A 16,686-nucleotide genomic window follows, 5' to 3' on the forward strand; every position below is an offset into this window, starting at 1 on the left:
TACGTGCAACAAAGTTTTTCCCTGGCAACAGGTGGGTCTCTAAGGAAAAATATGGCCTACTGATTGATCTCTAGCCAACATGACTGGGGCTTTGGTATTCATTCTCCCAGCAACCTTCCAACCAGTCAGGGAATAATCATTTTTCTTTCATAAATGGTGGTTGCCAGATGACCAGAGCAGTCTCTAAGCTTGACCAGGGCCTTATTCACACAATCCTCCATCCAGCAGTCAAATGTTTGCAAAACTTCAGTAGTCTGGATACAATACTAAACATGCTTAATGTTACTGAATGGTAGAAGTAAATAACAGTGTCTCAAATATCCTTTTTCACAGTTTGTAAAGTAAAAGAGTTGAAGAATGGTAGGCATAGGGTCGTGGTTCATGTTCCAAGGACACCAGGCCCCACCTTTAGCTACACACCTGCTGGGGGGGGTCACATTGTGGAGTTTCTGAACATTACAGGCTTAATTTCCTGTATTTGGGCAAATTTTTAGGCCCAAGGGCATTTAGACCACTTTATTTATGGTTTAAATGTACTTTATTTATCCCAGAAGTTGTACAATTGTGTTATTGCAGCAGCTAAAAATGTTACTGCAACAAAACTGTTTACATAAATAAAATTGTATGACGCTTGATAAATATAATGGAAGACAACATCTGAATAAAAAAAATCAAACCAAAATAAATCCAATAAAGTATACATTTAAATAGAATTACTGTGGCTCAACGTACAGAGTCTAAAGTGAAATAAACCATTAACGTGACAGAGCAGGTGAGTCTCTGTTGGGCAGACGTTAGCAATGTTAGGCTTTCAGAATTTCTCATTTAATACATCCCTCCTAAATCACCACAGGCTCAGTTACTCTTCTAGTCATATCCAGAAATCAGCTTGAAAATCTTGCACAGTGTTCCCACAGGTGGAGTCCAGAGCTATTCTGATTTCCCCTCAGACCACGCCACCTGGTTTCATTTCATTCTTCATTTCCTCTTTCTTTTCATATAGCTTGTATAAAGATTTATTAAGATGATTTTTTTTAACACAGTACGTTGATTTTTCTCAACAGCACATTTGATATATGCTGCCACAAGGAGGCGACAAACTCAAAGACTTTCGGCACAGGTGGGACAGCGCCATTCTACCTGTTACACTGCTTAAGTAACTGATTCATTTTAAACTACCACCAATTTATATCTATTTTGTAGTTGGCCACTTTATACTACTTTGATTCCTTGAATAAAATGCCTAAAAAATCTCAACACGATAGAGATTGGTGCGCCAATATCAGAAATATAAAACACCAGCTATATTTCGATACATTTTGCTTGCTTTTATGCTTTTATTTTAAAGAAAAAATAACGGTCTGCACGTTGAACTGTCAAATAATCACGTATTTACTGGGTTCACTTGGAGAACTGCTGCTCTCCAGCTTTTTTATCCTCGTACAAACCGTCGCTGGCAGTTGTAGTTTTTTCTCGTTGCCGACGCTCGTGTTCTGGACGGACGCTCTGCCATAGTCAGACTACTGCTCCCGTCGCTCCGCGCGCTCTGCCGCGCCTCCTTCCTCGCCTCCCTCCGCCTTCCCTCCCACTCCACTGGGCCGCGAGGAAGTCGCAAGATGGCTGACGTCGCTTGGAAGTAACGTTCCCCTCTGCAACATGAAGCCGTGAGCGTGGAAGAAAGCGAGGGAGGCACCATCGGGCTTTTATTTTTATTTTCTTTTAGTTACTTTTCTTTTCTTTCGTCAAACATCCATCTCATTCCGCGTCGTGTCCGCCCCGGACTTGTCTTCGGGAGTTGACGCGTCAAATCACGCCGGGGACCCTGCCAGCAGCAGCTAGCAGCTTAGCCACAGTTAGCAAATATTAGTGCAGCCAGGCACGCTGCTCATTAGTTTGTGTTAAATTAATATTCTGACACCTGTTATCCTGCACGCTGGTGTAGCACATGTGCTGGAATTTCCCAGAGCCAGTGGCGAATAAATGTGAACATTTTCATCTGTCAGGTTTAAAAAAAAAAAACAACGGTTTTCAAGCTGCTCGGTTCACCATCATGTCCGCGAACTGGCCATCCAGCCTGTGGGTTTGCTAACTAAAAAAAGCGCAGTATTGCATCTGTTTCATGTGCACAAAACAGCGGGATTTTTTTTTATTTTGCAGACATTTCTCGGTCCACCATCTCGCTGCATTTCTGTTACTCGCTACCGACTGCATTTTGGAAGCTGGTCTTGTTAAAGCCAAATTATGGGAGCAGGAAACGTGTTAAACTTTTTCTGGTAGGTAGGTAGCTACACTGGCCTTTTCTGGCATCTCACCAAAAATCCACAGGGATGGACACTAAACTGAGCACCCTCGACCAAAACTAAAGTAAAGAAAAAAACAAACAAATTGGCATTTAGATATCTTGGGATAACTACCAGAAACAGTCGTGCGGCGGTGCATGGTGACTCGTTTTGCTAGTCAGCGTGACAGCCAAGTTGGTTTGCTGGGTTAACTAAACTACAGTTTTGTCACTACATCGGAGACCAGTTAGCTTTGCAACGGAGTGCACAGCTAGCTGCAAGTCTCGCCCCACAACACGTTACAAACACGGCGTACAGAACGTATTCAGAGCCCGCTCCCGGTCAGACGCACCGGCTCAATAACACCGTCATGGGAGTGCAGGGCTTTCAGGAGTATTTAGAGAAGCGGTGTCCCGGGGCCACGGTCCCCGTGGACCTCCTCAAGCTTGCCCGGACCGCGGCCCGCCAGCCCCCTCACCATCATCACCCACACCACCACCCACATCACCCCGGGCCCATGCCTCCCCCGCCCCCGCCTGCCAGGATCCTAATCGACGCTGATTCCGGCCTGCAGCGCCTGTACGGCGGCTACCAGACGGACTGGGTGTGCGGAGGCGAGTGGAACGCCATGCTGGGATACCTGGCCGCCCTGTCGCAGGCCTGCTTGTACCAGGGTGGCCTGGAGTTGGTCGTGGTTTTCAACGGCACCCTGGGGAAGGAGCGCTGGCCCGAGTGGGCGCGGCGAGCTCAGAGCCAGCGACAGACGGCGCAGCTGATAGTCAACCACGTCGGCAGCAAGGCCACCCCGCCTCCCCGGGCATGGTTCCTGCCCCCGGCCTGCCTCAGCCACTGTGTCCGCCTCGCCATGTTCCGCTTCCGAGTGCGGGTAAGCAGATCAATCATGGCTGTGTGAAAGTTGTTTTATTGTGGTCGTGTCATACGGCGTGCCGCTCATTTTACACTTGTTAGGTGCAGCAGGCCCATTTAGCTGTTTGCATCATTCACAACCGTTTTAACGCCTTCCCTGGTTTGTGGCAAGTGCAAGAAGCAGCTCTAACCACAGAAATGAGTGAACCTGAGTCTTATTATTATTATGCTTATTTTTTCGTTTTGTTTTGTTTTTTTTTTTGCACAAATGCAATCACTTTCTGTTAAATCAGTGTTTTTTTGGACTAGCTCTTTCCACCCAGCAAAGCCAGATGTCAGTTTCTAGCTGTTGCATGTGGCTGCTGCTCTTTGCTGTCATATGCTTTGTGGGGTTACTGGTTGCCGGTAGTCCCAAAATCCTGAGCATAGGTTTTTTTCCAACCCACTAGATCTGGAGCACCAGGCACTTATTCTAGTGCACTCTTTGTGATTCTCCCCCCCCTCCCATCTTTTCGGCATCATTTTATGCTGCATATATCTGGGATGTAGTGTATAGTCTCTTTCATGCATTCTGTATTGCTTTCATGATTTCATTTCTGGTCTCTTTTGTGCTTGTGGACCAAACATGAGAATCAGAGTGTAAATACTTGATAATTCTGTCTGAAAGTGAGCTAGTGAGCTACTTCTGTGATTTTTTTTTTTTTTTTTTTTTTTTTTTTGCCTGCTTTTGCATTACACTTGTCCAAAAATATATTTATAAGTCCCTGGATTTTAATATCTTTTCAGTAGGATTTCTGCCTATTTAAGAAAAGAAATTCTACACTTTCCATATACACCAGTGATGATATTTATGAAAATTTGCACAGGCTTTTTCTACCCGGTTGAGCTACATATTTGCTTCTGGCTGTTGTGTGTAGCTGCTCTTCTTTGCACTCACATGCGTTCGGGATCTGCTGGGACCGTCCTCACCTTCCACATCTGCTCCAGTTGTTCCTTGAGCCCCTAGTACTTGTCAATCATGGATGCAGGTTTAAGCACAAGGCATTTAGTTGCACTTATTCATGGTGAATTTTTAGGCCAATTTTCACCTTTCACTTTATGCTATTAATATCTGGGGTATAATTCAGCAAATCTCTTGGGGAATTCTGCATTACTTTCAAATAATTATTCTCATTTATTTTCCCTTCCCATAGATGTGATTCAGTTCTTGTCAGTCCTCTTTTGTTTTTCCCCGTGTTTAAACATGAAAGTCAGTGTAAACGGCTGATAATTCTGCCTGATAACAGGCTACTTTATTGTCTTTTGTTTGAAGAAGTCACCTGCTCAGAGGTGCCTAAAATACCTGTCCAAAATGAATTTCTAAACGCCTGGATTTTAATAGCTTAGATGTGTTTCAGCAAGATTTCTGTAGATTTAAAATATGTCTCACACAACTGTCATGATTTTAAAGAATTTAGCAATTGGTATTTCTAGCTGGTCCTTGCAGCTGGTGCCCCGTGTTTGTAACGGTCTGGAAGGAGGTGAAGTCTGTCCAAGATAAATTCAGATATAGTGATAAATGCTTGGTCTAAAAGAATTTGTCTGTCCATCCTCATTCCAAAGTGGAGATTGGAAACATGTACTTTAAGGCATGACCTCTCTAGCCTATATATTACATAACATGAACTCTGTGAACTTTTTTATACATTGTTGAGCAGCTGCTGAGTTGGGACACTATTTATAGTTCCCAGGTGACTTACAGTGGTATACTTTGAATTAATTTGTACATTTGAGTTAGTTGGTGTTTCAGAATAGGGCTGTTTGATATAAGGATATATATCAGATGACGATATAAAAACGTCTGTTTCATTTTACGCTATCGTTTGTTTCGTGGTGTCGCAAAATAAACTGTTTACGGCAATATTTTTTCATCGTTCTGATGGTCACTGTAGTGGCTATATTAATTTCTTAAAGTTCTCTCTTTCTCTTATATTTTATATAACCACACTACAGACGGACAAGCGCCTGTTTTTATGCATTGTCGTTAGCAACAACGACGGTAACGCCATCGCGTGTCCGCCTGTTTATGTTCCACATAAACCTTTCACAATAAAGCTCAAAATCCTGTTGAGACTTTTCAAAATAAACTGAATCACGTGAAAGAGCAGATTATTTACGGATGAGAAGTAAAAAAGAGCCGCCAGGTGCTAAAAAATAAACCTTAGACTCAAACGTTAGAACAGGCTTTTCCCCGCAGCACGCCGTGTAATAAATACTCACAAAGAAAACGGTGGCCTTTACAACTTATGTCTAAAAATGTATCGTTTCATGCATCGGTAAAACACTGGACTCCGGGTAAAGGACGCGCAGCTGGAAACACTTCACGCAAGTCGAGCTGCCCGAGATTCACAGAATTTACAGAAAATGTTAAATTTTTGTGATTTATATCATTATCGGACGATAGAATTCTTATATCGGGATATGAGATTTTGGTCATATCGCACAGCCCTATTTCAGAATACTAGAAATAAAATACTTTTGTGCATCTGACCTTTTGAAACATCAGTAATGTGCTTTATAAATGCACTGAACCACTCTGCTGTTATCATACAGTAATGTGAAATATATAATGCATCCTAGAGAGCCATAAATGTGCCTCTAGCAGTCCCCTCTTGTCAGCTTTATGTAGCCTGCTGTCATGTTTTGCCTTTGATCTACATTCCCATAGCTAGTATAACAAAAACACAGTGCCATATCGTATCCTGAGAGGATACTTGTTAGAATAGAAAAATCCCACCTACATTACAACACAACACACTCTGATGCTTCATGTGCTCGTACAGCATTGTTACTCACAGTTCCCATGTGTGCACGCTTGTTTTGCCCTACCTGTATTCTGAGAAACTGTGTTGCTTCTGCAGCTCCAAGTATTTCACCTCTGCTTGCATTGCACCTTCACTTTAGTTACTGTTGTTCTTATCTGTGCAGCTTTGAGTCTCTGCTTACTTCTATGTGTACTGGGTGCCAGTTTAGTGTGTTTGGAGTTGCTACACGTGCATTTTTCTGGTCATTAAACTCTGGTATTAATTCTAGATATACAGACTTAAAGCTGAAACTAATTGTTTACTTTTAGCACTGGACTCTGTGGCTAAAAATCCACATCACAATATTTTTTTAAGATTCTAGCTGTTTTATTGTATATTATGCCATTATTGATGTATAATTTCTATTTAAGTGGGCATTCATTCCTCTGTCAGAAACAAATTTGTAAATGGCCTGTATTTGTATAGCGCTTTACTTAGTCCCTAAGGACCCCAAAGCGCTTTACACTACATTCAGTCATTCACCCATTCACACACACATTCACATACTGGTGATGGCAAGCTATATTGTAGCCACAGCCACCCTGGGGCGCACTGACAGAGGCGAGGCTGCCGGACACTGGCGCCACCGGGCCCTCTGACCACCACCAGTAGGCAACGGGTGAAGTGTCTTGCCCAAAGACACAACGACCGAGACTGATTACAAGGCGAGCTCCCAACTCTTGAGCCACGATCGTTTAACGTTTTAACATTGTTATAAACGTTAACTTAAATAAAACAAAGACCATACAACCAAAACAATTAATAACCTACTCTTAGTCTTAATAAAATTAAATAAATTTGAATATTTGTAATAGTCAGGTATTTACTGAGGATGTCCCTGGCAACTAATTTATTGAATGTTTAAATATGCAGGGGGAAAAAATAAGACTGACTAATCCCCCCCAAAAACACTCAAAATATTTGGGACGAAATACAGTCTATTGCCATGGCTATAATAACATCTGACAACCAACTGCTACACATCAATGTGTAACCAACTAGTTTCTAATGCTGACTAGTGAGAGTGGCAACGTTTAAATATCTGGCCAACTAGTTATGCACGTCTCTAGTGTTTACTGCATGCTGATTATTGAAATTTTAATTAACATTTTACTTTGGATTTAGCCACAGGCCATTACAAATATGTCACTCATTTTGTCTTGGGTTGCAGACCTTTTATTCATAGCATCGTGCATTCGCCCCCTCCTTTAAAGCACAAACGCAGTCATCATTTTGTTCAGCTCGAGTTGAGTGGGCTTAAAGAGTGTCCTTGGTTTACAAGCTATCTCAAAACAGTAAAAGTCATAAAAGGGTCCAACAAACGAAGGTGGAAGGATCATCACAGTTAGCGCAGCCTTTTTCTTAGAATCGCTGGGCTTTATAGTCAAATATATTTGCATCTGCATCCTCCACCACTTTCACGTCTTTAACCCACTGATTTGTGCATTGAATTAGGTATACAGTATATGTAGTTGATGGGGAAAAAAAAGACTTAAAGATTTTTTTTTTTTTTTTTAGTTAAGTAAACTAAACTGCGTTATATAATTGAGCTTACAGCATTTTTTTTAACACTGTAATTGTCACCCTAATTTTTTTTATACATCAATCAGTGGTTTTCTTTGCTCCCATTGGTAGTCACTTCAATTATCCACCTCAAAATTTATAAGTTTCACCTTGTACACGCCCACTTTCCCTGTCGCTAACTGTTGTTGCTACCAGTCGCTGAACATCATTGTTATATCGCTGCTAGACTTTTAAAGTGTGCTTCACTGTTAGTTGATTTAAAAGCATCATTGTGTTGTAGTGGTTCTAGCACTGTTGAATAGTTATTTAACTAATTAGTATTTCCCAATGATAATAAATGTCTTGTATCGTTTTGACATTGTTCATTCTTCAGTTTTATTTAAGATCTTAAAATGGATTGATTCTTAATGTTTGCTTGGTTTTAGTGATGCAGAGAGATGAAATAGTTTAAACAAGTCTCAATCATCCTTGCCATCTTTGTCCCATATTGCATTCATTTGAAAAAAAGATATTTGATTACCAGCTCATTAAATGGAATTTTAATAACGAAGCTTTGTCTAATTATTTAGTTTTCACATTGATCAACGCTGACATCGATTAAAAAGATTCCACATAATCCTGAGGCCGTAGTGCTCTCCCTCTATCTGACAAAAATATGGCCCCTCATCCACAAACTATGAAGAATATTACGCGGCCATATGTTGAGAAAGATGCATCACCAGGACACTGAAAGTAACCGGTACAGCACAGTTTTGCCTCAGATGTAATTTTGCGAGCAAACAGTGTTTTATGAAACGTTGTCATGGACCGTGGAGCAGAAGTATTGTGTTGGCATAAAATGTGTCACTGCCAGTTTTAGTCTGTCATCTACATTCATCATAAACGAAGTATGTTGTAGTGACAGCTTGCATGAGAGACTGTCATTTTCTCCATTGGCAGTCCACTTTAAAAAAAATAATAATTTCAATTCCTCTGAAATGTCATCTGGTCTATAAAACATTGGGGAGTACTGAAAAATGCCCATCGTGATTCACCAACCAGCTGTCTTGTACTACAGTGGTGTGGGTGACCAAATTCTACAGTCCAGTCTATCTAAACCTACCTTCAGCTCTCTTACTCTGTGATCTTATTAGACCATTTATAGTCTCAACCACTGGCTTCAAGTTTTAATGAATGCAGCAGAAAGTTTATTTTGTAAATTATGGTCCCCATTGGTGTAAAACAACAAAAACCAGTTGGGGTAAAGCAGGGTAAGGCGTGCTGTGTGATTGACAGCTGTGCTAGCCTATGGTTGAGCAGCGTTCCTTGTTTTCTCAGACAGATAGCTATTCAAGCAAAAAGTCTCAGGTTGAGGCGGAACATCCCAATGGCTAGCTCCGTCACTTGTATACAGACTTTAGCAGCAGCTCAACTTTCAAAATAAGAGTGTGCAGGCTCTCCACTTGTAAACTTGTATAGAAAGCTAATAAAATAAACCTCCAGGCTCTGTGTGGGGAAACGCTGATATCAAAAAGCCACAAATTAGAGAAGCTAAGTTTGAGTAAAACTTGTCTCTTATTCTTAAAAAAAGCAACTTAAACAGTGATCAGATAAGCAATAAATAACTTTTTCTTAATCCATTTATACTTTTAAATATGAAAGAGGTGGTGCGAAATTTCATAGAGCTAACAAATTTGTCTTCTCTGTATCTACAGGTTGTACAGACTTTGGAGGACCACCACCAGGAAGTGCTCTCTCTCTACAGGGACTATGGATTTGCAGGCCTGATCGCTCAGGATTCAGAGTTTGCCCTCTGCAACGTCCCCGCCTACTTTTCCTCGCATGCGCTCAAACTGAGCTGGAACGGAAAGAACCTGACCACACACCAGTATCTGCTGTCCGAGGCCGCCAGGCAGCTCGGGCTCAAGACACAGCACCTGCCCTGCTTTGCTGCTCTGCTGGGTGAGGAGCGATACAATGGCACACGCCTCAAAATCCAAACTATATACCACACTTCTTACTTTTGAAGGACACACCCCTGTATGTGGGTTATAATTGACAGCTGCCTTTGTCTGTTGTTTTTGTTCACTGATGCAACAAAAAGTTAAGAACTTCTTTCTTTCAGGAAATCATATTTTGCCTGATGAAGACCTGGCTGCCTTCCACTGGAGTCTGCTGGGACCAGAACACCCACTAGCCTCCCTCAAGGTAACGATTGCTTCTTTGTCCATAGTTCTCTGCGAATAAAAGAAAATATTAGCTGTAACAGTATGTAATGTCACATGAACCCTTACCTCATTTTTAAACAGAACTAGACGTTCACATAATTTATATATGACACATTTTAGAGAGGGGTGTCTTATTTTTCTCACTACGTTTTTTTTTTTCCCCTTTTACAATAAGATCCAACTGTTGATCTTTAGAAGGCTTTTATTGTGAAACGTTTGTAGCAAATGATAATAAATAAATGTATTGACGTGTTCCAACAAGCTGACTGTTAAAATACACCTGAAGTGTATCACCGGATGGAACCTGTTTCCAAGAAAGGCCTTTGGTCCTGTGGTCCGGGTGCAGTGCTTAAGTCACATGCTGTCAACGTTTCCTCCACTGGCTGTTTTGAACTTTGATGTTGTGCCCGCAACAGTGGCAGACCGACGTTGTATTACAATTAATGGCTTACAGAGTGCCGAGTGTGGTGTGTAGCACTGCTAGCATTTGCAGCCTTCGTCCACACGCTGCACAATGTGGTTGATGTGGTTTACGCTGACATAGCATTTATATGATTGTGTTTTCAAGCTTGAAGTAATGCAGTACGCTGCTGGTTCACTTGCCAGTCTTGTCTTATTTTCCATCTAGCTTGCTTATAATTTCCCATCACACAGTGTGTGGTAAGTGTTGTCATAGGTCGGGGCTCCTGGTGCTGCGTTAAAATTTAATTTTACTTTGTGCCAAGATATAACAGTATAGCCTAGTTCCCATTATCCTGTAAAAAGCAGACAACCTGGATTCTTATAAATATTTTACAGTCAGTTCTGCTTCAGTGGATATAAGTGATCAGGGATCAGATAAAGTTAAACGAGAGAGGCCTTGCCCCTCAGTGATATTGTCAAAGGTTAACATCCAAATGAAATGTACTTCTTCTTTTGATATGATTATGTGAATACTGTGAATTCCATCCATCCCTTTAAAGCACACAGTCAGCTATGGCTGAAACCCCCAAAATGCAGGTAGTGTTTATCTTTGCTAGCCAGACAAATGCAGAGGCAGATGAACCTTAAAAAACATTATTCTGATACTGACTCAAGAAGTTGTGTACTGGTGGCAAGCAGTCAATATTTTTAATTCTACATTGGTCTGTGTTTACTTCGCCATGCCTCAGCAGCAGTGCACCAGTTGCTAGAAATAGTGCTAACATAAGGGTTAGCAGTTTGCAGCAGGTATGGAATACCTGCACTAACAAGTTTTGCTGACGATGATTGAAAGGCTCAGATGACTACGCTATCCTTGTTGACTTTTCACCCTCTTTTATATAGTTCCGATAAGTTTAACACTTGTTTGGAAGATTTTCTGTTTTAAGGGTGACGTAAGTTGTTTTCTACTCGCTTCTTATCTTCACTTCGTCTTCCTCTCATCTGTTTTGTTTCTCGTATATGAAGAGGTGTACCCACATTGAAACTGAGAGCAGGGAAAGAAGAAGCCGGTATGACCGGTAAACAACATATTTTAATGAATTAGTTCCCTTACATAAATACAGTTATCTTTCTTTTACGCTTTTTCCTTTGATATGCATTAATTTATCAGCAAATATCAGTCCATTACTTTTGTATATTGTATGTTTCCTGACACATAAAATGATGATTACAAGTCCTTTCATAGCATTGAGGGATAAGGCTTATTAATTTAGCGCTGGTATTGGATGAGTACTTGTTATCAGCAAATACCTGAAGCAACACCACTGGTATCGTATTGGAACTGGAAAGCAGATCTCCCAGTTGAATTTGTTTTTTCATTTTTAACATTTATTGATTTCCATTTATTGGTTCCTTATCTTACCATTCCTTTGCAGGAATGGTAATTCTTGTACACATATGTAGATTGACTTCAGAGGTTAATCTACATATGTAGGTTAATCCAAAAATCTATGTTCACAAGTATTTCACAAGGTAAATAACTTGTGAAATACTTGTGAACATAGATCGTGCTCATGATCATGAATTGTCATGTTTTGTTGTTGTTGTTTTCTTTTGGTTTTTTGTGACAGTCAACATGACTTTGTAAGTAAAGTGTTTCAGTAGAAGGTGGGACTGTTATTAGCACTGTGGCAAGAAGGTTTTGGGATCTTTCTCTCCAGATACTCTGGCTTCTTCCCACAGTCCAAAGACTTGCGTGTGGAATCTGTCAGTATGCTAACCAAAGAAAGTGGCAACTGCGTTGTTTCCCACTATCCATGATCTTTTAAAGACTAGACCTAACCAAGTTGTTTATGATGTCTGACCCTAATCACATAGTTTAGCTTCTAAACTTCACAGTGAGTCTTTATGACTAAACCTAAGTTGTTTTTCCATACCTAAATCTCAGTCATTTTGAATGCCTGGCTCTAACAAAGTGGTTTTCCATGCAAATTAATCATAAAATTAATAACATATTAAAAAAATGTAGATAACAATCTGTGACCTATGAGACTCGAACGTTGACATTTTCACTCTTTAAAAAAAAGGAAAATACACTTTCGTGTACATGGACACAAATGACTACCTTTGAAATGGGTCAGATGATAGTTAAAGTGGAAAATTCCTATCCAGAAGTCGATCAATAGTTTAGAGTTTCTGATATTCACTACCTGCCACGAAATGGTATTGGTTAATCATTTCTTTCATCTTCAAGTGTGGCCAAGCCCCACCAGTGGCACAAATTTCATGCAAAGCTCTCCATAAAGTTTTAGTTACCCTGCAAACAAACTGATAAACCTAACCAGCCTCTCCCTCAGAGCGAGGAACACGGGTTATTAATTTAACACTCCTATGGGCACATGCCAAAAGCCACATATCTGTAACGCGATCATTCTGTTATTAGAATCATTCTTTTGTCAAAAGTGTCATTTTTTTATTGGTGAACATTGCAGTATTTGGTGTTTATATATAACCAAAGTTGCTTAGAAAAAAGTGTATAATAAATATCTAATAAAAAAGTTAGAAATATGAATGCTGCTTCTGTGCAATGCTTCTTAAAAAATCGACCTGTCTGTCATGCGGCTGTTTCACAGTGCCGCTGTCCTCGTAGCTCGATATAAGTACATGAGAGCCTTTGTTCTCTTGCTGTCAGGTGCGAGCCCATCAGTTGGTGCTGCCGCCCTGTGAGGTGGTGATCAAAGCCGTCTCAGAGTACGTCGCCTCCATCAAAGACCTGGGAAACCTCGACGCCATTGCCAGAGATGTCTTCAAACAGTCACAGGTAGGTCATGTGTGTCACTGATGTTTTTTTACCGACTGCTCGGAGACCGACATCCTGCCGGGTGAATTAAAATGTCTTTGGATAAGATTTACATGAAAAGAAAAGAACAATGTGAACATGCTTTTAGCCGAGGTTTGACTTTACATATCAGATTTTTGCTGACAGTTAAATAGGTTATTACTGTTGACACAAGGCCTGAGTCAGCAACTGTACTTCCTCACACATCTGTGCTAAACTGTAGCCTTCTGCTTATCTGATATAAATCTGTGCTGCACGGGGTTAGCGAGTCCCCGGTGTCGCCTCCGGAAGTGGTTTCTGCTATGTTGTTCATGTCTAAAGGACATAAACATTTAAATCTATAATTGGGTGGCGTGTTGAGATTGATGTCTTCTGTAAAAGGAAAGTTATGGTAGGAGTTAAGTCGTAGTTTACTGAACATGTTTATAAACTATATGTCATGTCAAGGCTCTTTGACTAATAGGGTTTTTCCACTGTGGTTAGATTAGATGATCAGTTGAGCTGCGCTGCTAGAGTGCATGTGTTTTTCCACTGTTTCACACAGCGAGAAAAAAGCTGAACGGTGAAGATGGTACATTAACTTGACAACACATACAAGAAGCCATTCTGTACATTGTGGGGGCGACCGTGGCTCAGGGGGTTGGAAATTGCATCTGTAACCGGAAGGTCGCCGGTTCGATCCCTGGGCTCTCTGTCCTGGTTGTTGTGTCCTTGGGCAAGACACTTTACCCTACTTGCCTACTGGTGTTGGCCAGAGGGGCCGATGGCGCGATATGGCAGCCTCGCTTCTGTCAGTCTGCCCCAGGGCAGCTGTGGCTGCCTCCACCAGTGTGTGAATGTGAGAGTGAATGAATACTGGAATTGTAAAGCGCTTTGGGTGCCTTGAAAAGCGCTATATAAATCCAATCCATTATTATTATTATTATTATTATTATTATTGTTTTCATGGCCCAAAACAGGCCTTCAAGGTTTTGTGAGGGTGAGTGACTCGCACAAAGTTAAGGCAAACCTAAAATACCCAAAATAAACCAGTGCATCTTTGTTGTTTTTGTCCATCTGTGAAGCAAAGATGCATGTTAAACTCAAGTACTTAAGGCTTCTGACTTTGATGAAATGTGACGTCAAAATGGTTTAGGGCTGCCAAATAAACTGATACGTTGGAAAAACCATGTTGTGATTGAGTGAAGTTGTTATTACAGTTGTAATTACTAAATGGGACAGGAAAGTACCTACAAGGCTATAGGAATCTTATGAGGGACCAAAAAAATAAAATGGCATCTATGGGATAATTATGTAGAGTAGAGATGACAGTTGGTCCCCCCTGTAACTAGGAGCCAATCAACAGCCATTTTACTGTAGAGTGGAACATGGAAGTATAAATTTCCTTTAAGTAAACTGAGGGTTACACTAAATGTAATTTTCTGGGGGAAGATGTAAAAGTATAGGTAATTGTTCTTATCTTCTCCTGTGTCCATAATACAATGTTAAATGGTAATTATTCAGCCATTTGATGGAAAGCGACACGCTGGATTCAGCCATTAATAAAGGTTAAAAAAAAAAGTTATAAACCTTTAGAAAAAAGTTACTTTGACCTGCCATGACCACAGCAGGTGCTGCTGTTACTTACTGTGTGGCTTATGTCTAAATTCTTGCCATTACACCATGGCCCAAACTGGGTTATTGGAAAAACCGCGTCCATCCCATCTCATATTAAGCAACTTATCAATAAACCACATACCCTTTGGTAAAACAGAGTTTGCCATCCTTGTTATAACATGTTCAGTTTATCTTTGCAGTTAAAGTATGTAAAGCTGAACATTTTTCTTGTGCTGGAATAATCACTGAGTTCAGTAAGAAGCGACTTTATTTGTATTTTTCTTGAATCCAGCAGCAAACTAGATTCTGATAACGATGTACGTATAACTTATTGCTCACTCTTTAATTTGAACAAATCTCACATTAAACTCTGAGTCTATACATGTGCTCACTCTAGCATTAATGTGGTTTAATCCACACCAAAGTATAGGTTTCTAAATGCAGTATATTCTCCTGTTTGATATTAAACAGTACATGTGGGGCCTTTTTTCTTCTTCGAAAGCAGATTTGTGTCTTCAGTTATAACCAAAGTGTCACAGAGAGGACGGGGAGATTGAAAGATAAACCTTTGCATGGGGTCAGTTTATAGTAAACATGGCGACTCTCTTCCAGCTACAAGGACTTAGTGATCTGGAACCAGAGCGGCAAACATCTAACCAGGTGTCAGAAACCAAACCAGTTGTTCCTGTAGTAATGAATGACACCTGCGTTAAACAGAAAAGGACCAATACTTCAGCCATATTGACTCGTGTTAACATATCAGTAAATATTAACCTCCTAGGACCTGGTGTCCACATATGTGGACATTACATTTTGGGTTGTCTAGACCAAAATACAAAATTTTGCTCTACTGCCTCTGTTTCATCAAAATTTAAAATGAAAATCCTCATACGTGGCTCTCATTTATCTTAGGAACAAAAATCGTGTTAAAAAAAAAAAAAAAAAAAGGTGATTCTTTGTTTTTACATTCATCGGGTCCCAATCAGCCCAAATATCAAAGAGAAATTAAAAATGCATGCCATGGAAGAGTTCGGGTCTTAGGAGGTTTAGGCACATTCATCTGTTGTGTTATTAATATTCCAACCTTTTGTGTAATGCTGGACTGAAGGACTTTGAAACTGTCTAGGCATTTGAGGCACAATACTGACACAAGTGAGTATTGTGTCAGTATTGTATCTCAAAACATATGCAGTGAAGTTTTGTCAGCCACATTATTTTAAACTTTGAAATTGATCCAGAATTTGAGAATCCGTGAACCTTTACGGCTCTTTTTAAAAAAAACAAAACAAAACACTGGCGCTGAGTTGCCTCTAACCCATGCTTCGTTGAAGTAAGAGAGTCGGGAGACCAGGGGCTTTTTTTTCCTGGAAGTTGGAAGTTCAGCTCAGAGTAGGGCTGTTCGATATAATGATATATATCGGATGACGATATAAGATTTTGGTCATATCGCACAGCCCTAGCTCAGAGATCCTATTTTAAATAAATCTGGTAACCTGAGCCAGTTTCTTCTGTTTTCAAAGCCACAAGATAATTGAATCCAATCTAATCCAATCTAATGAGATGATCACATACTCTTGTGGTCTTTAACTAGAAGCAATACAGTATACATTTATACTGAAAAAAAGATGAAGTATTAATCTTAACAAGTTTTTGTTTGAGGGCTATATTAATTCACAGTAAAGGTGAAATGTAATTTATTATTCTATTTAAAGCTAATCCTCTGCAGCACCAGTCATACTTAAAGCAACCACTTCTTTCTCTGAGTTGCAACTCGTTTTCAGAAAGTTGAGCATGGCTTTGAACTATATGCCGTAACCTGATGTGCACGTCCCTAGAAAGACCTACACAGCCCGCAACCATTGTGATTGGCATGTTTAGCACAGTCAGTTTCTCCCATGTAGTTCTGACTTTTTCGAACAGTTTTTAAATTTTTCAGTGAGATATCGTGTCACTATAACGAATGATAATCATAGCATCAATATAAGAACTGACAAATGTCGTCAAATTCCTGCTGGAAGATTTTTGAAACTGTTAGAGTGGACGTGGGGAGATGTACAAAAAAGTAGAAAAAAATGAGGGACACAGCCATGTGCCCCTGGAAAATAAACTGACCAAAACAGAGAGCAGGG

General features: G+C 40.4%; 1 protein-coding gene across 1 annotated transcript in view; it reads left to right on the forward strand.

The window, feature by feature from the left end:
• Window positions 1-1,547: 1,547 nt before the first annotated feature.
• The window catches only part of fam120c (family with sequence similarity 120 member C), a 39,476-nt gene continuing 24,337 nt past the window's right edge, over window positions 1,548-16,686 (forward strand). Inside the window, exons 1-4 of the mRNA XM_084916226.1 lie at window positions 1,548-3,165; window positions 9,208-9,454; window positions 9,618-9,700; window positions 12,815-12,943. Coding sequence (XP_084772352.1) covers window positions 2,650-3,165; window positions 9,208-9,454; window positions 9,618-9,700; window positions 12,815-12,943 — 975 coding nt within the window. The 5' untranslated portion in view covers window positions 1,548-2,649. The remainder of the gene's footprint in view (window positions 3,166-9,207; window positions 9,455-9,617; window positions 9,701-12,814; window positions 12,944-16,686) is intronic.

Source organism: Perissodus microlepis, chromosome 20, assembly GCF_051167445.1.
Source record: "Perissodus microlepis isolate ML-2025 ecotype Zambia chromosome 20, ASM5116744v1, whole genome shotgun sequence".
Lineage (NCBI taxonomy): Eukaryota > Metazoa > Chordata > Actinopteri > Cichliformes > Cichlidae > Perissodus > Perissodus microlepis.